The sequence below is a fragment of the Myxocyprinus asiaticus genome, chromosome 17 (genome assembly GCF_019703515.2).
Source record: "Myxocyprinus asiaticus isolate MX2 ecotype Aquarium Trade chromosome 17, UBuf_Myxa_2, whole genome shotgun sequence".
In the NCBI taxonomy this organism is placed as follows: domain Eukaryota; kingdom Metazoa; phylum Chordata; class Actinopteri; order Cypriniformes; family Catostomidae; genus Myxocyprinus; species Myxocyprinus asiaticus.
Window position 1 is genome coordinate 8,759,364 of NC_059360.1, and position 20,064 is coordinate 8,779,427.

A 20,064-nucleotide genomic window follows, 5' to 3' on the forward strand; every position below is an offset into this window, starting at 1 on the left:
TGACAGAGCTCCAGCATTTACCTGTGGAGAGAGGAGAACCTTCCAGAAGAACAACCATCTCTGCAGAACTCCACCAATCAGGCCTGTATGGTAGAGTGGCCAGACAGAAGCCACTCCTCAGTAAAAGGCACATGACAGCCCACCTGAAGTTTGCCAAAAGGCACCTGAAGGACTCTCAGACCATGAGAAACAAAATTCTCTGGTCTGATGAAACAAAGACTGAACTCTTTGGCCTGAATGGCAAGCGTCATGTCTGGAGGAAACCAGGCACTGCTCATCACCTGGTCAATACCATCCCTACAGTGAAGCATGGTGGTGGCAGCATCATGCTGTGGGGATGTTTTTCAGTGGCAGGAACTGGGAGAATAGTCAGGATTGAGGGAAAGATGAATGCAGCAATGTACATAGACATCCTTGATGAAAACCTGCTCCAGAGCGCTCTGGACCTCAGACTGGGGTGAAGGTTCATCTTCCAACAGGACAATGACCCTAAGCACACAGCCAAGATAACAAAGGAGTGGCTACGGCACAACACTGTGAATGTCCTTGAGTGGCCCAGCCAGAGCCCAGACTTGAACCTGATTGAACATCTCTGGAGAGATCTGAAAATGGCTGTGCACCGATGCTCCCCATCCAACCTGATGGAGCTTGAGAGGTCCTGCAAAGAAGAATGGAAGAAACTGCCCAAAAATAGGTGTGATCAACATTAACATGATCAACATTATTTGCTTCACCTGTGAGTGGTCATAATGTTTTATCAGTGTATATATATATATATATATATATATCGCTCACTGGATGTTTTTTGTTTTTGGCACCATTCTGAGTAAATTGTAGAGACTGCTGTGTGTGAAAATCCCAGGAGATCAGCAGTTACAGAAATACTCAAACCAGCACATATGGCACCAACAATCATCCATGCAATTATCTAATCATCCAATCATGTGGCAGCAGTGCAGTGCATAAAATCATGCCGATACGGGTCAAGAGTTTTAGTTAATGTTCACATCGACCATCAGAATGGGGAACAAATGTGATCTCAGTGATTTGGACTGTGGCATGATTGTTGTTGCCAGATGGGCTGGTTTAAGTATTTCTGTAACTGCTGATCTCCTGGGATTTTCACCCAGAACAATCTCTAGAATTTACTCAGAATGGTGCCAAAAACAATTATATATATATATACACTGATAAAACATTATGACCACTCACAGGTGAAGCAAATAATGTTGATCATCTCCTAACAAGGTCATGTCAAGGTCTGGGTAGATTAGATGGTAAGCAAACAATCAGGAGGAATGGACAGGAGTAAAAACCTGAGCTACTGTGACAAGGGCCAAATTGTAATGGCCAGATGACTGGATCAGAGCATCTCTGAAAATGCAAGGCTTGTGGAGTGCTCCCAGTCAGCAGTGGTGAGTAGTACCTACCAACAGTGGTCCAAGGAGGGATAAACCACAAACTGGCGACAGGGTGTCAGTCTCCCAAGGCTCATTGATGTGCAAGGGCAACGGAGGCTATCCCGTGTGGTCCGAACCAACAGAAGGTCTTCTGTGGCACAAGTCACAGAAAATTTGAATGATGGTTATGGGAGGAATGTGTCACAACACACAATGCATCGCACCCTGCTGCATATGGGGCTGCGTAGTAGCAGACCTGTCAGAGTGCCCATGATGACCCATGTCCACTGTCGAAAGTGCCTACACTGGACACGTGAGCGTTGGAACTGGACCTTGGAGCAGTGGAGGAAGATCGCCTGGTCCGATGAGTTTCATTTTCTTTTACATCATGTGGATGGCCGTGTACGTGTGCATCATTTACCTGGGGAAGTTATGGCACCAGGATGCACTGTGGGAAGACGACAAGCCAGTGGAAGGAGTGTGATGCTCTGATCAATGTTTTGCTGGGAAACCCTGGGTCCGGCTATTCATGTGGATGTCAATTTGACACGTGTCACACTGCACACATTGTTTGGGAATGGTTTGAAGAACATGATAAAGAGTTCAAGGTGTTGCCCTGGCCTCCAAATTCCCCAGATCTCAATCCAATTGAGCAAATGTGGGATGTGCTGGACCAACAAGTCCAATCCATGGCGGCTCCACCTCGCAACTTACAGGACATGAAGGATCTGCTGCTAATGTCTTGGTGCCAGATACCACAGGACACCTTCAGGGGTCTTGTAAAGTCCATGCCTCAGCGGGTCGACACTGTTTTGGAGGCACACAGAGGACCAACAGCATATTAGGCAGGTGGTCATAATGTTTTGGCTCATCAGTGTATATAAATATATAAATCTAGTATTTAACTGATTAAGAATGAATTGTGAATACAGGATGGTTTCATACTGACTGTCTGATGGGGTTAACAGCTGACGGTGTTAACAAAATAAACTTTTTGTATATTACATTTTTAATTTCTGTTGTTACTACCTACTATTGGGACCTACAGTACTTAAAATAAGAGAAATTATCTAAAACTCCCTGACTTTTACTTTACCATTTTTTAAATTTTTTTATTTAATTTTTTTTGGATGACAGAGTTGACAAATTATGGTTGTGACAGAGAATATAAGCACAAACTTATAAAACAAAAACAAAAAACATACATTTTACCAGAGCCTAATGTTAAATTCATAGCAGATTAAATATGCAAAGAGAACCTTTAGGATGGAAGCTGTCAGAAATTAGGGGCACATCTGTACAACCTTATAAAAGAGGTATATTTCCTGTCAGGAAATTGGAAATGTGGAAATGCTGCTATTTTCAAAACTAGTGAGAGGTCATATTGTGGTACATGATGAAAATAGACATGAACATGAAAATAGACATACTGTAATAGACGTGACAAAAATACTCACTGTGTAAAAATGTATTGTTCATTTACAGCTGCTTAAGTTTGTTCCTGAGAAAGGTGATATCGACCTTCTGGAAGAACACAAACATGAGCTTGAGCGCATGGCCTGGGCTGACCGCTTCCTGTTTGAGATGAGCAGGTACAGCTAAATATTGATTTTTAGATGAAAGAGATGTGATAAATTAACACAATGATGTATGGCTTTGAAAAAGCTATTTGGATAAATAAAGAATGATTTAAAGTTCTTTATCAGAGCTTCTAAAATTGGATTGCATGAATGGTAAAGCAGGCAAGTGATTTATGGGCTATGTTTTTCCTGCATATTTTAAGCTTAAAGAAACAGACTGTAAAATCTGTTATCTCTATATTTCTAGAGTTCCCTGTTCAGTCTCATCTTTATATGGAAGATCCATCATCTTTAACAAGATTTTCTGTAAATAGTTCAAGTGAAACTTGTCATTTTACACCCGATAAAAGATATGGCCTAAAGAAAATTGAATAAAGGCTGCACCCAAATGGTTGCTATTAAATCATTTTGAAACTACACTTATTTCTCTCTACCAGAATCGACCACTATCAACAAAGGCTGCAGTCTCTTTTCTTCAAAAAGAAGTTTGCAGAGCGTCTGGCAGAGACGAAGCCCAAGGTTGAAGGTTAGTGTTAGTGGGGGGTGTTTGTGTTGCTGTGGATGTTTCTTTGCAAATTAATGCAGGCTTCCAAATAGCAGATTTACACTGAAGTGATGGAGGCCTGTAACTATGTGACTGTGTGAGAATGTGGTGAGAGAAGCGGATATTAGAGCACGAGTCAGGGCTAGAATGTTTGTGAAGGCATTGCTCTTACACTTGAATTTCTCTCCAGTTCAAATAAAGAACAGTGGCTGTGTCTCGTTTGGAAAGCTGCATGCTAGGTAGGACGCGTCCTTTGAAGGCTGCAGTATACAGAGTGTCCTCCTTTAAACAAGCCTCGTTTAAACAAAACGGCCTTCGTAGGACAAACGGAAATAGAACGTAACATGGTTGCTATGACAGCATGCAACTCTTTAACAAGCGTGAGCACTTTGAGTGAGAAGGGAACAAAGTCCCTCTGGAAGGGAATGTATGAGGTACATTTTAGGAGAGTTATAATGATGTTAAGAGAAAAGAAAATAGATTTTACAGGTGTACATTTAGTCTAATACTTTATTTTAATTATATATTAATATAATTATACATATTATATACTCTGCACCCATCTGCTGAGGTACTTCAACTTGGGAATTAACATTCCTTGCATTTGAACATCATATTTACTGGCAAATTGGCGTAATTTTTTTAGATATTTCCGTTGAAGCAAAAAATTGTGGGTTGTGAGTGCCCATGAAGGATACACCTCATGCATCCTCCAAATTCCCATGAAAGAAGGTCACATTCGAAGGCTACATTCGAAGTGTCCTACTCGCTTTTCTGAAACGAGACAGCCTTGATGACGTATGCGGCCGACAAATGCGACCTCCGCAGGACGCATCCTTCCAAACGAGACACAGCCAGTGTTTCCACAGAGGCTGTTTTGGAAAGCTGGCACATGTTGAAAGGGGAGAGTCCTTTTTATAAACACTGCTTTTTTTCTTCAAAGAGTGCAAAAACATTTCAAGAAAAGGGCATGCACTGCATGTGCTTGCAAAGTATTGTGTTTAAAAGAAGCTAACCCAAAAGGCTGGGTTAAGACCTCTCTATGCACATTAATAATGCTAATAATGCACCATAAAGGGACCCTCATGTCCTTCCAACTGACTTCTTTCCTTTGTGAAAGACAAAAGGTTATTTTTTTAGGAGATATTTTTAAGAATGTTTAGTCTGCTTTTTCCATACATTGAAAGCATATAATTACTAGGGGCTGTCAAGCTCCAAAACAAAACAAAACAAAACAAAACAAAACAAAACAAAACAAATGTACCATAAAGTCCATACAACATGTGCTATATTCCAGTTCTTCTGAAGCTGTGCAATAGCTTTTTGTGAGGAACAGACCAATCCAAAAAACTTGTCCCCTTTACTGTAGCTCTCAAATCTCATTTTGACATTTAGGCATTCAGACATGGCACACATTGCACCAGGTTTGAAATAAGTGATGTCTAAAATAATTTTTATAATGTGCGTTTTGTGACTTTAAGGTGGTTTTCACTACAGTGGTTCAGCTGTAGGAATGCCAAGGTGACTGAAGAAATGTTAACAGCATGCTATAAAACTGTACATTTCTTGTCTACAACCACCTTCTGCTACTTATACCAATGACAGAAATAAGCACAGTTAGATTAGCTAATAACGTGGGAGAGAATTGTTTAGAACCTTACCATGACCTTATTTTAATGCAATATGTAGCACTTAAAGGTGTCATGAATTGGATTTTTATTTTATTTTATAATGTTCCATGAGGTCCACTTATAATGTTAGTGTGATTTTTTTCATTAAAAGTAGTCATAATTTAGGAATAATTGGTCATTTTCTATCCAGTTTTTGTGCCTCTGTTTGAAACGCTCCATTTTTGGGGGCGTGTGTTCTTGAAGACTTCAGTGTAAACACCCACTGTTGTGATTGGGTAACATCTTTGCATGTGGATAAGTGTAAACGCCCCTACCATTTTTTGAAAACTTTGGATGGTTAAAAAAATGACAACCACAGGAATTCATCCATACATGTTTGAGCCAGAGTCTGATCCTGAATTTGAAGAAAATTAACCCCCTCCACAAACACTAAAGATACTGCAGTCTGTGACAGCGTGGTAAGTAATCACTGTAATTTACTTGTCTATTTGTGTAATAGGTATTACTTTTATTGTTGTTTAAACCAAGATGCGATACAACAGTGTGTATCTTGTTACATACTTGGGGAATTTTCCAACAGTGAAACATTTCTGTGTTTTACAAATGCTGAGTAATGCATGACAGTAGTGAAAGGATATACTTACCACGCAACATGTAAACGTATACAGGATACATTGTCGCACTGTGGTTCGTCATATAATCATCTTTCATCATATATTCAGTGTAGTGACAAACGCAAATGTTGTTCATATACAATGAGTCATGTTTTCATTAAAAAGGAAGTAGATTGTCTAAATATATTGATATCAATACTCTTTAGGTTCATCTGTGGCAATTGTGCCATCATGCCAACAGAACAAGAAAATATATGCTGCTTAGAGATCCCTGTGCATTAAAACGAATACACGAGCGTCTAAAATCACTAGGATCAAATCAAATACTCTGCACACATCTAACAGTCTGTAACATATGAAGGAAAACAGTTAACATGGATACTCACACTTATTTGTTGCGACATCACTGTCGGGTCCAATATAGTTGGCACTGCATCAACTTTTAATTTAAGTCTCTCTGCAAAGCCTGCTTCGAACTGTGTCCTGTTTGTGAAAGAATCATCTGTAAAATGAAGCGAGCAAACAAACACGTTCTTAACGACGCGACCCGGGACTTCATTAAAAATAAACGTCAGCGGAGGACATGTGACGCCATGCGAGAAGCAGACGTGTGATTGCGAGCTCTGCGCACTTTGCTAGTTTTTAAATTATTTTCATGTTATAATCCGGTGAGATTTGATACACCCAGTTACATACTTGCTCTTTGATGTAAACATGGCAAAGAAGTCAAAATCCTCAGACCCTGGAGACATTAAAAGACACTTACGTATTCAAGCTTAGGCTTCTGACGGGCCTGCGAGACGGGGACTCGATTTGGACGGCATGTCGGGAGATGAAATCCAGCGTCAACTGTCCATCATCTCGGTGATGCTGATGAAGGTTGTTGCTGACTTGGAGGATCTCGCTGTAATACGTCAATCGATTACGGCGATGGAAACAAGTTGGTCACAAGAGTCGCAGATGTTGAGAAATGAATCGATTATCTGGAGTCGTCGGAAAGGGAATTATCCATTAATCCGCCCGCGTCCAAAACAGACTTGGAAAATATTTTGGAAAAACTGGAATTTTTCGAAAATATGAGCCGAAGGAACAATATATGGATTGTTGGAATTCCTGAGCATGAAGAAGGCAGAGATATGGTGAAATTCCTAGACGAGCTCTTCCCGAGTCAGCTTGACATAACAGGCCATAAACTGGAAATCGAGCGAGCTCACAGAGTCCCGGCTTGGAGATCGGCTGAGGGAGAAAGGCCCCTATCAATTCTGGCCAAATTTATGAGATCATCCGATAAAGATCTCGTGTTGTGCCAGGCAAGGAGCAAAGGAAAGCTTTCTTGGAAGAATCACAATATTTTCTTGTTCCCGGACTTTGTGAATTTGACAAGAGAGAAACGCGATCGGTTCAAGGAATGTAAGAAACTCTTACATCAACGGAAGATCGCTTTTGCACTGATGTTTTCGGCCAAACTGAGAATAGACACTGTAGGTGCTACTGGTTGTTTAAATCAGTTTTACTATCAGAAATAATCGATAATTAATTATTAATTATGGAATAATCAAATAACAATTAAATAACTAAATAGAATTTAACAAACTATTCTCCAGAAATGATCAATAATTAATTGTTATTAATTATGGAATAATCAAATAGCTAAATAGTAATTAAATAGAATTTAATTCATTAAACTCTATTCTCGGGGCACCACTCTTTGAAAAGAGAAAAATGATAGCAAGTTACTGACTGAGTCTCATAGAATAAAATCTACCCTGTAGGTTGAGTATCTTAATTGTTAATCAGAATAATCAAAGGGAAAACCTAGTTCAATTATTTTGATACACAAATCCAACAGTAATCTAGTTACAGTTAGTTTCTAATACCAACAACAATAGTACTCTGAGGTAACTTGGGAGTTCTTCACGTGGCAGAGGTTGGCTTCAACACAACATTCAAACAAAAACAAACAGGAGTACTTATAATATAACAGGATTTATTATACACAAGCAGTAATGAACACAGCCAATACTATCCGAATATAATCCAGTTAAAATCAATGATATCCTAAGCTAACAGTGGAGCTATATGCTAGTGTGTGTGTGTGTGTGTGTGTGTGTGTGTGTGTGTGTGTGTGTGTGTGTCCCGGTGTGGTAACCAAGGAATCAAAATGGAGGATCAGGTTCAAAATGGAGGGATAAATCCAAAATGGAGCTAATACCACGTGCGGGTGGAAATGAGAGGACACACTAAGGGACTGACAGAACAGGCGGGAGAATTTGGCGGCCAGCCAGTGAACACCGCCAATACTATCTGAATATAATCCGAAAATAAAATCAATGATATCCTAAGATAACAGTGGAGTTATATGATAGTGTGTGTGTGTGTGTGTGTGTGTCCAGGTGTGGTAACAAAGGAATAAAAAATGGAGGATCAGGTTCAGAATGGAGGGTTAAGTCCAAAATGGAGCTGATCCCATGTGCGAATAGAAATGAGCGGACACACAAAGGAACTGACGAAACAGGCGGGAGAATTTAATTCACCAGCCTGAGTCGAACACGAACTGAGGCGCCGCTCACTCAATGAATATCAATGAGAGAGAGAGAGAGAGAGAGAGTGAGAGCGAGCGGGAGCGAGGAAGAATGCATGCAGTTTAGTTAAGGGTAACCGCTCGTAACAGCGGGACTGAATTACTAGTTCAAATCACTCAACAAAACAAACGTAACCCCAAAAGAAACTAAAACAAATATCCCCACTTGAAACAGCGAGCAGAGTTTAACATACAAATATATATATATATATATATATATTCAAAACATCAGCATTTAGAGTCAAAATTACGATTTAGATTCACAAGAAAAGTCACAGTTTCTAAACTAAATCTGCCCAGATATCAAGCCTTACTTGGGAAATCCTGTGTGATTTCAGTAGGTTTGTCCGGTGGAATTCCTGTTGCATTGAGCGGTCAGGAGAAATGGTCTGGATGGTTCCTTGTCTTACGCTCGTCAGTGGAAAGACGCGTCTCTGCTTTATTCTTCGGGTCCAGCGGTGGGGAGGTTTTTCAAAATAAATTCACTGTTGCTTTACAGTGAAACTGAACCGGTTGATATAAGTATACTATGAGACTTGAACAAAGCTAAGTTAATCTTACTCTACCGTGGCCAAATGGCGAGGTTAGAAAAACGTGGTCTCTTTGTTCTCAGTCCAAATGGAGAGAAAAACTCCTTCAATACGTGCACAGTACAGATGTCCCTTTAGAGCCAGGCAGAGCTTAGCACAGAGAGGGCGAAATTCATCTGTCCGTGGGTTTTGTTGACGAGATGACGTCATCGGTCGTAGGCCACTCGACCAATGGCGTTTAAGCCTGGGTCCATGGGCGGGACTTCGCATCCAGTTGTGAATTTGTGAAGGACCTTGGGAAACTGAGTTCAATGTCTCTCCTTTTGACCATAGAACAAAGGGCCATGCGGTCTCTGCTGCCATTTTAAGTGGGCCAAGGCCCTACACCTCCCCCCCTTTGGTCTTAAGGTTGGGGTTCCTGCCACAGTCCTTGAGAGCAACCCAAAAGTTGAACAGTTCAGTCCTTGAGAGCAAGTCGAAAGTTGTCCCGTCCATGTGTCCTGGGTTTGCATGAGCTTAGTTCCTGGAAATATTAGCAGTTCACAAAGGCTTTTGATACCTGGGCAGTCATAGTAGGTAACATCTGGGCAGATGAATTCTAACTAGGCTATCTAACATAATTTCTATCAAAACAGCACTTCACATTGGTAAAACACATCAAACATTGCAACAACCCTTTGTTATCCCTGAGTTTTCAATGATTATGAAAAGGAAAAAGGGAAAGATTGTTACAGTTAAAATAACTGTTCCGGGGCAGAGTTAGGAGCAGTTAGTGGTAGAGGGGTAGACAGGAGCTTGAAACGCTGTGGAATGAGTGTCAATGCATCCAGTCTAGTGTGTAGTGTTTGGATGTGTCTGTACATAGCGTATGCGATACCTGCCGTGATGATCCAACCACTAAGGAGGAGCCCAAGGGCAGTTAAACTGATGGGGTGTTCTTGATAAGCTGATCATTTTCCTATACAATTGAAAAACGTAGTCGTGAGCCCAGTCGATTTGAGACTGAACTTTACTAATTTGGTCCCTTCAGCTAGAAGCTGTTGTTGAAGGGTGTCGTCAATAGTGAGGTTGTGGCCTCTGAATGTGTCCATCATCTCAATCTCTGAATCATGTCTCTCTGGACTGAGATGGTGGAGGACAATATCGGCTATATGTACCGTGGCCCCTTGTGGGACCTTCAAGAACACCGTTTGGTTTGGGATTGTTAACTTAGTGTTTGTGTCATGACGGTCGTATGACATTAGGATCTCGGTGGCAGGGGTACTGACCAGCCATCGACTACCAGCTCTTTCTACCTTAGATTCTGTCCCTTCGTCTTTAATAGACATACTAGCCTGGCATTGTTGCTCTGGGGTGTCAGCCCTCAGACCGCACAGGTGGTTGGTTATATCTCTGATAAAGGGGTTGCTGGGGCAAACCCAATGTATGTCCTTGGTGTTCGTACACATGCTCAGATTGGGAATAAGGTAGAGAGAGGGGTCATCATCGTGGTAGGCAAGCACCGGTGGTGTTTTGATATGTACATGTACATTATTCTTCCAAAACCCAACGTTCAATATGGATTTCAGTCGGTAAATGTTCTGTTTCTCTATAATGGGTAAGTTGAGGATAAATCCTATCTCTAGGCTCTGAGGGTTTACATGGATGGGTATTGCACTGCCAAGGCTGTATGCCAGATGTATCTGAGAAGTTTGCACAACAGTGGTAGTGGCCGATCTAAGGATTTGTTCAACCATGTTTAGGGGAACTAGGTAGGATGGGGTCTTTCCCCCACTCAGGCTGTTAACTGACGTGCTAATTTCTCTTACAAGGTCATGCATTAGATCTCTAACCATTCGTACATATGTTATGTCTGATCTCACCACTTCTGACAAGGCATCCAGAGCATGCAAAGTGTTATTTAGGATTGCTGAGTGCATGTTTACAGTGAGTATGGTACCCTGTAGGGTTTTACCCAGATCTTGTAACTGTTCTTGTTGTAATAGGAGTCTCTCTTGGATTTCTGGCATTTCATCGTTAAGTTCACCCATTTGTCTTTGGAGTGTACCGAGACTGACGGAGTTGGCAGCCGAAAGGCCGATGGAGAACAGGGAACCAATGGCCGATGCTGCTACTAGCAGGCCACCGAGGAACCGCTTTGGTCGTTTATTCCCACTGTGTTCTTCCTCTGTGACTAGGAATTTCTGCAGTTGTTCTAGAATATGGACAGTTGTCAATTTGGCATGTTCAACTGTGTCCTGGGTTTGGGTTCCGCTTACCCTGCCCTCCGTCATCTGTGGAGGTAACTGGATGTGTTTGCGATACACATCCCAAGGATCTAAACGAACGTATATTCTTTGGGTGTAGAGGTGGCAATGGGTGATTAAGAGCCCAGGGGTCTCCTGTAGGACAATACCGGTTGGTGGACCGGTTTCTACCACCTCACTGGCTTGTGCGAGCTGTAGGTTGAGGAAGATGCCAAAGATCCAAAGGAATTTCATCCTGAAACATACAAGAGTCTTGTTACCTTGTGTTTGCGGGAGTAGTCTTAAGGGTTAGTGCATGCTAATGTATGAGTAAAGCATGCTACACCCAACTACAAGAGACACTATTGTTGTGGGTCCGCTTCCCTTTGGAGTGGAGACTGTTCAAAGGGTTTGATCTGATTTGAATGGACCCATTTGTACGTTGGTGTTTGGTTTGGCCTCGAGATACGGATTCGGTAAGCTACCGGAGAGAGCTTCCCTATAATCTCAAAGGGACCTGACCAACTTGGTAGGAACTTTTTGCCGATTCCTACCGGTTTAGCAAACTTGAAGTAGAAGACTTTATCACCTACTTTATATTCGCGGTCAGATGTTTTCCTATCGTAATAGGCCTTTTGTCCTTTGACACTGGTTTCCAGGTTTGTTTGGGCCCAAGCAAACTTAGTTTGGAGGTGTTTGCGTAACTCAGTCACGTACTGATGTGCAGTATATGCGGTCACAATACTGACGTCTTCTGGACGGTACAGCAGATGCAGTGGGAGAGTCATTTCCCTCCCAGTCATCATTTCAAAGGGTGTGACCCCCGTGGTGCGGTGTGGAGTAGACCTGATGGCCATCAGTACCAAAGGGAGTTTCACATCCCAATCTTTGCCATTGCTGTGACATACTTTTTGAGCATGCTGACAATGGTACGGTTGGTTCGCTCAACCTGACCTGATGACTGGGGGTGGTATGCAATGTGGAACTTGGCTTCCGCACCCAACATTTCCCACATTGTTTTCATCACAGCCGCCGTGAAATGAGTGCCTCTGTCCGAGTCGATTGAGAGAGGCAGCCCCCAACGGCTGAACACATGGTTCATCAGCATGAGTGCTGTGGTTTCAGCCGTGTCATTGGGTGCTGGCAAACACTCCACCCATTTTGTAAATGCACAGGTGACAGTGAGAAGATATTTGTTTCCTTGTGCCGACTTGGGTACTGGTCCGATCCAATCCATCTGCAGATTGGACCAAGGAAACGTGATTCCCTTGACCTGCAGTGGAGCTCGATTCAGTGGCCAGGAAGGACGGAACTGACAACAGATCAAACATCCCTTTACGTAGGCATTAGTGTCTCTGAGCATAAATGGCCAGTACACAACCTGTTGGAGGGTGTAGTAGGTAGCTTTGTAGCTCCTGTGACCTCCAACGGGAGCGTCGTGGGCATGTATTAGCATCACCCCCCTATGGTCGGTCAGAACGACCCACCGGGTTGGACCTGGACCACCGGGAACATAGACCAACAGGCCTTTCTCAAATTTCAGGTGTTGTTGTACCTGACAAAGAGCTTTTAGTTCTTTTGAGTCCTGTAAAGAGGATGGTAGGACCTGTTGTGTTTGAGGTTCCCTCAACCGCTGCCGGATTGCCTGGATCACCGGATCCCATTGCTGCATGGCACTCAAGTCTGTGTCACCCAGTTGTCGACCCAGGTTCACAGTCTGCAAGCAGTTTTGGGGATTTTCCCGGTTCTCTCTTGCCTGTCTATGAGTGAGAGCATTCACCGAGCAAGACAGTGGTTTAGGGAGCCACTCCTCCTTGAATTCCCATAGTGGGCCCTCTACTGCACCTCGCTTAGCTAAACGATCAGCTTTGTCGTTGCTCTCTTTGTCGGAGCCAAGAGTTTGTGAATGACCTTTGACCTTCTTCCAATACACAGTCATCCCTCGGTCAGTCACGTGTTGGTCACACACCAAGAAGAGTTCAGAGTGTTTGATCTCTTTACCTCTGGCATTCTTCATGCCATTTTCTTTCCATGTGGGGAAGTGTGAGATGAAACTGTGACGGGCATAGTTAGAGTCAGAGCAGACTACCAATTGCACAATAGCCGACCTAGCGGCTTGTTGCAACACAATGAGTGCTGCGGCAATCTCTGCGTACTGGCTAGTCTTTGCACCAAGTTGGTAACTGTCTGGCGCATGAGTGACGTAATTGACCCAGACTATGCCCACTCCAGCTCGGGTCTGGCTCCCATGGTGAAAAGAGCAGCCATCCACGTAAACCTTCGGGAGGTCTTGACAGACGGTTTCATCATAGTAATGATGATTTGAGGGAAGAGAAGGGGTGGTCACGAGGAAGGGCGGGGAACCCGTCTGTCCTTCGCAGTCACAATGATGGCACTCGGCCAGGCCCTGACCTAAAGCCATCTTGTGGTTCTGAGCGTACCTGACTTCGATGTCGTAGCCTTGTAGTGCCATCATCCATGACGCGATGCGACTGTTGGACACTCGTCCTTCTCTTAGCCGCTGGCTATTGAGGAAGGAGACAGGCTGGTGGCAAGTTTCGATGATTACTTTCTGACCCCTGATGTAGCTGCGAAAGTGTTCCACAGCCCAGACTGTGGCTAGGAGGGCTCTCTCACAGTCAGAGAACTTCAGCTCTACACTGCTCAGAGGTCGGCTTGCGTAGGCCACGACTCGGTTCTCTTTGTCATATCTCTGTGCCAGGGCAGCACTGAGGCAGTGGGAGGAGAAACTTGCCTCTAAATGAAACTCCTTATCCTTGTCTGGGTAAGCAAGACAAGGAGCTGAACAGAGCTTTGCTTTCAGTTCTCTGAAAGCCTGCTCTTGAGGGTCTCCCCATTCAAAGACCTTGTCTTTCCGGAGGAGCTCAGTAAGGGGCCTGGTTATCTCCGCATAGTCCTCGATGAACTGTCTGGAGTAGTTGCAGATGCCTAAGAAACTCCTGAGTCCCAACACGTCGGTTGGGGCTTTGATGTTTTGGATGGCTTGAACTCTCCCTGCTTGGGGTTCAATGCCATTGGCACCCACCAATAAGCCCACATACTCAACCTTGGTGCGGCACCACTGACCCTTGGAGAGGGCCAGCTTGGCTCCTGCTCTGGAAAGCTGGCTGAGCACGTATCGTATTTCAGTCAGATGTTCTTCAAATGTCTGACTTCGCATGAGGATGTCATCCACATAAATCAGGTTGCCGCGGGCAGCAGCATCACTCATGGCTTTGTGCAAGAAGATATTAAACTCAGCTGGAGAGTTTGAATATCCGAATGGGCATCGGTTCCAAGTGAACTGTCGATTGCCAAAAGAGAAAGCCAGCTTGTACTGATCTACTGGGTCAACTGTCATTGTCCAAAACCCATTGGACACATCGACGGTCGAAAAGAAACAGGCTCTTTTCACTTTCGCAAGCTCCTGATCCAGGTGGATCATGGGCCATCGTGAAAGAGGGACCTGTTTGTTCAGTTGTCGATAGTCAATTGTCAAGCGCCACTTTCCATTTGGCTTCAATACAGGCCACAATGGGGAGTTGTATGTGGAGTTACACTCCCGAATAATGCGTTTCCTTAGCAACGTGTCAAGTATCTCTTGGATTGACTCGTAGGCAGCTAAAGGAATTCTGTACTGGCGTATGAATGTGGGTGGTGCATTTGGGTCAGTTGGGATACGAACTGTATGGAGTTCGGTGATTCCACAGTCGTTGGAATCCCTTGAAAAGATCTGTTGGAAGTCGTAAAACAACTTCCGCAGTTCCTGTCTTTGATTCTCTGTCGTTAAGGCGTCTGCCTTAGTGAGTTGTTGTGCTATTTCATCCTCGAATCCCGGATAAGGTTCCTCTGGTGGGGAACCGGCTTTGTCACCAGTTGAAATCATGTCACCCGAGTGAGCAGTGAGGGCATACACAATCATGTCCGTTTCCATACCCAAGGCAGTACTGCAGACTTCTTTATTGTGTAGCCCCTCATGACAAGCAACTGTAATCATTTTGTTCGGGAAGGTGAGAAGGAGGGGTTCGAGGTTCTCCCCCCTCGTCAAGGATGGAGGCAGCTCTCCAACCACGGGCACTGTCAGCTCGAAGTCATGAAATGAGCTGTCGATCAGCAACCCTAACGGTCTACGTGCCGTCACAACAATTGGTATGTTCGTTAGGTTCTGGACAAGCAAGTAAGCTGAGCGGTTGTTGAGCTCAAGCAGAGGTGTACCACAGACGGTCAGGCCGAGTTCCCAGAAGTATGGCAAGGGTTGGAAGAATGCCTGTGAACCAGGTATCATCTGTCCCTTGAGGACCATGAGGCAGACAGAGGCACCTGCAGTTCTAGCTGGGATAGTCAGGTCAAACTCGCTCGCTGCCTGACACGCCTGAGGGATGGTCTGATCAGACAACATGTGTTCTGGATCAACCACTGCCGGATGGTTTTCAATGCTTGCCTGAGACCATAGGACCTGGTTGACAGTGTCCAGTAGAGCACCTAACCTAACAAGGATATCGGCCCCCACAAGGAGTGAGGAATCAAGTTGGGGAATCACACTCATGAAGTGTGTAAACCTCTTCTTTCCAATTTGAATGGAAAGAGCACATATTCCAATAGCCTTGATGGGCCTCTGCGGTGACTCTGCAGAAAGAAGGCGGTGACTTTTGCACACGAAAGACAGAGAAGAGCTGTTCTGACACAACTTGTCGTACAAAGCTTGACTAACAGCAGACTTCTCAGACCAGAGTGCGACAAACACATCAGGTACCAAGATACCGTTAGCATGCATGCCTCCAGCTATGCAGGGGCTGTACAATGCGGGGTTTGAATTTTCTAGTGAGCAAAGGAATGATTCGTGGGTGCTCACGGGTCCGCCAAGCTGCGGTGTCGGTGGACTCACAGATAACTCAAGAGGCTCAGAGCCAAAATGAGTCTGGATGTCTGAGTAATGACAAAGCACCGACTCATGAACAGTGTCACAAGTGGTCTTTCCTGACTCCCGAATATAAGTGACCCGATCATCTGAAGCGTGACGGCTATGGGGTAGACGGACCGGATTCGGGGTTGTGACCTGGGCCCACATGTGCCCGCGAAGGCAGTCATTCAACGGGGCCAGTCGGTCCAACAGGTCATGGCCGATAAGAAGTTGTTCTGTGTCGAAAGCACAGATGTAAATGGGATGATTTAGGGTCGTCTCCTGGAAGGTGATATCAAGCCAAGCGCGTTTTGTGATGGGGGCTCTATTTTGTGTGTAGCTCACAAGGCTCACCTCACAGGACTCTGTCTGCAGTGGTTTACCATGAGAGAGCATTGCCCTGGCAACTTCTGCAAAAGTCTCCTCGCACATTAGGCTGATTTCAGACCCAGTGTCCAGTAACGCATGGATGTCTATACACCTTCCTACCGACACTGAGGTATATATGCGTCTGGCATTACCCTTGTGGACAAGGTCTCCCAAAAATTTAAAAAACGGAGCATGGGTATTGGGCATGACTGCCACTGGGTGCGTCTGGGTCTTCCCTGTGTTCTTCTCCCAGCCTACAAAGTAGACTTTGGGGAAAGAACAGGGAAGAGTATAGGCTAGTCACGCTGACGGACTGTCACCATCAGGTTTTTTTTGGCCATCGTCTGATTCTTCGATGTGCTTTGTCACATCCGCTAAGCTTTTCTGGATGAGGCTGAGATGACGCTTCAGATCACTCTTTCCAGGAGGCTCCGAATGATTCCCTTTGTTTCCATTCCACTGTCTGGGGCTTTTTACAAACCCGACATTCTTTTTCTTTGGAAAGGGATTCTGTTTTTTTTGTTTTTTCTGACCCTGGGAGGGACCCTTGTGGTCATTCCCTTGGTTTCTCCAACCCCCCTGTGGGTAGTTGGGCAAACGTTTTGAGGCTGCCGCATCGCAGCTTACTCTAGGCTGAGGTATTTCATAGCCCTCAAGCCTTAAGTCTGTCCTCTCCGAGGACTGGATGTCTAGGACTCTGACATCGTCTTCTGGTTTATCAGTTGGACGCACGACTGTTTCCCAAGTCATTTGGGCCATCTTCCTAATTCCCTGCATGGTCGGTCTACCCTGTTTACACATCAGTGTAATGTGGGTTCGCACACAGGGGTGGAGGTTATGGAGGAAGAGAGACCTGAATCCTCGCTCTTCTTCCAGACCTGGCTCATTACTTCCTTGGAAGTATGCATTTCTTAAACGCCTATAGTACTCCCTAGGAGGCTCCAACCGCTTCTGTTGGATGCGGATGGCACTGAGGGTGGCTGATGTTTCATCAGTATATGGCGAGTACTCCTCGCACAGAACCCTGCAAAGCCTCGGATAGCTGTCACGAATACGCGGCGGTTGAGTCTCGACGAAAGCGTGGACACTTCTGGAAGTTGTTTTCCAGATGAGTTTCAACTTCTCACGCGCCGAGGCATGAGGCAAGTCGGCAAGACAATGTTCAATTTCCCTAAGATAATCGTTGACATTTGAATCTCGACTTGCTGGGTCTAAACGTTCTATGTCCTTTGCAAAGGAGTCAAGCTGGCGCATGCGTAGACCTGTGTCTTGGTCCTGCTTGTATCCATCTGACTCGTCAGAGGATGAGTACCAATGCCTGCCCCCATTGCCATGGCGTTGGGCGAGACCACTTCCTCCTTGCAGGGAGGAAGGCGTCCTGCTGGGGCGGGGCCTAAAAGATGCCTGAGGGGAAGACTGCCGAAAAGTGGCCTTGCCCCCGAAACCTGGTGGACTCATGTCCCGATCAGGGATGTGCTCTTACTCCGGGAGTTGGATCAACGGTTTTGAAATACTACCTGAACCAGGGGTAGGGTATTTCGCTGTAGCGCCATCCTCTGATTCCTCTGCCCCACTCTGGTCAAAGATGGGGTAGCGGAGCGCTTCTTGAGCTTTAGCACGTATGTCTCGACTTTCTTGCCGGACTCGGTCGTCAGCGACCTCTCGGCTTTCCTTTTCGGCCGACTGGAGTCTTTCTACACACTCCTCCAGCATAGTATTTGTAGTCTGGAGGTCTCGATGTAAAGCGCGATTGCTTGCATCAAGCCGACTACACTGGGCTGTAAGTGTTTTTACCTCGCCCTTGAGTGTTGCTATTTGCAGCTGGGCCTTGTGGTGGTAAAGTAGAAACAGCCTACCAACTACCTCCTGGATAGTGATTACCTTACCTTGAGGATCGCGTGCATTATTTACCACGGCGGCCATTTCAGCTTCACACTGAGATGGTGTGTAGCTGTTAAGCTCCTCCCTTTCTTCTCTAGAGACATGGAGGAGGTCAGCGACCCAGTTGGACAGTGAGGTTTCCTCACCTGACCTGGGAGCTTCAGCTCCGGACGCTGATGGGGACTGGCTACTCATATCTCCCTGGTTTGACAGGTGAGAGGGTGATGTCCAGTGAACCCCTATAGGAACTCTTTATGAGTTCACGATTTTGAAACTTAGCTGAGTTTTGAGGGTGGCGACTTACGACACCTGTTGCTCTGTGGAAAACACTGACACACCAGTCGTTATCCTGAGGAAAGAATGCACAGGGGGAACCACTTACCTGTCACTCACGAGCAACTGCTTTGTATTATTAACTGTTCCTTGAGCTGCTAATTTAGGTGAAATAATCACATATGACTATCAGCACGTCAGACTACTTTGTTAGTATCTAGTGACTGAATCTCTCACACACAAACAGAAGGAGTAATGAATTAGTACCAAACTAGCTACCACTAACACAACACTTGCAATGATTCACAACCACAAACAGCCTTGTGTCTTAGCAGTTTGAACTCTTGTAGAAAAAGGGATCCAAGAGGAGAAACCTTTAGCTACTCTAAAATATTTAGTTATTTGCAAGAATATTGGAGGAAGCCAACAATTATCACGTCCTCACACGGGGCACCAATTATTATGTAGGTGCTACTGGTTGTTTAAATCAGTTTTACTATCAGAAATAATCGATAATTAATTGTTATTAATTATGGAATAATCAAATAACAATTAAATAACTAAATAGAATTTAACAAACTATTCTCCAGAAATGATCAATAATTAATTGTTATTAATTATGGAATAATCAAATAGCTAAATAGTAATTAAATAGAATTTAATTCATTAAACTCTATTCACGTGGCAGAGGTTGGCTTCAACACAACATTCAAACAAAAACAAACAGGAGTACTTATAATATAACAGGATTTATTATACACAAGCAGTAGTGAACACAGCCAATACTATCCGAATATAATCCAGTTAAAATCAATGATATCCTAAGCTAACAGTGGAGCTATATGCTAGTGTGTGTGTGTGTGTGTGTGTGTGTCCCGGTGTGGTAACCAAGGAATCAAAATGGAGGATCAGGTTCAAAATGGAGGGTTAAATCCAAAATGGAGCTAATACCATGTGCGGGTGGAAATGAGCGGACACACAAAGGGACTGACAGAACAGGCGGGAGAATTTGGCGGCCAGCCAGTGAACACAGCCAATACTATCTGAATATAATCCGAAAATAAAATCAATGATATCCTAAGATAACAGTGGAGTTATATGATAGTGTGTGTGTGTGTGTGTGTGTGTGTGTGTCCAGGTGTGGTAACGAAGGAATAAAAAATGGAGGATCAGGTTCAGAATGGAGGGTTAAGTCCAAAATGGAGCTGATCCCATGTGCGAATAGAAATGAGCGGACACACAAAGGAACTGACGAAACAGGCGGGAGAATTTAATTCACCAGCCTGAGTCGAACACGAACTGAGGCGCCGCTCACTCAATGAATATCAATGAGAGAGAGAGAGAGAGAGAGTGAGAGCGAGCGGGAGCGAGGAAGAATGCATGCAGTTTAGTTAAGGGTAACCGCTCGTAACAGCGGGACTGAATTACTAGTTCAAATCACTCAACAAAACAAACGTAACCCCAAAAGAAACTAAAACAAATATCTCCACTTGAAACAGCGAGCAGAGTTTAACATACAAATATATATATATATAT

General features: G+C 44.3%; 1 protein-coding gene across 3 annotated transcripts in view; it reads left to right on the forward strand.

The window, feature by feature from the left end:
* The window catches only part of LOC127454898 (disheveled-associated activator of morphogenesis 2-like), a 310,968-nt gene that overhangs the window by 258,720 nt on the left and 32,184 nt on the right, over window positions 1–20,064 (forward strand). For all 3 annotated transcript variants that reach the window (XM_051722409.1, XM_051722410.1, XM_051722411.1), the window contains 2 exons: window positions 2,886–2,992; window positions 3,418–3,506. In XM_051722409.1, the coding sequence (XP_051578369.1) occupies window positions 2,886–2,992; window positions 3,418–3,506 (196 nt within the window). The remainder of the gene's footprint in view (window positions 1–2,885; window positions 2,993–3,417; window positions 3,507–20,064) is intronic.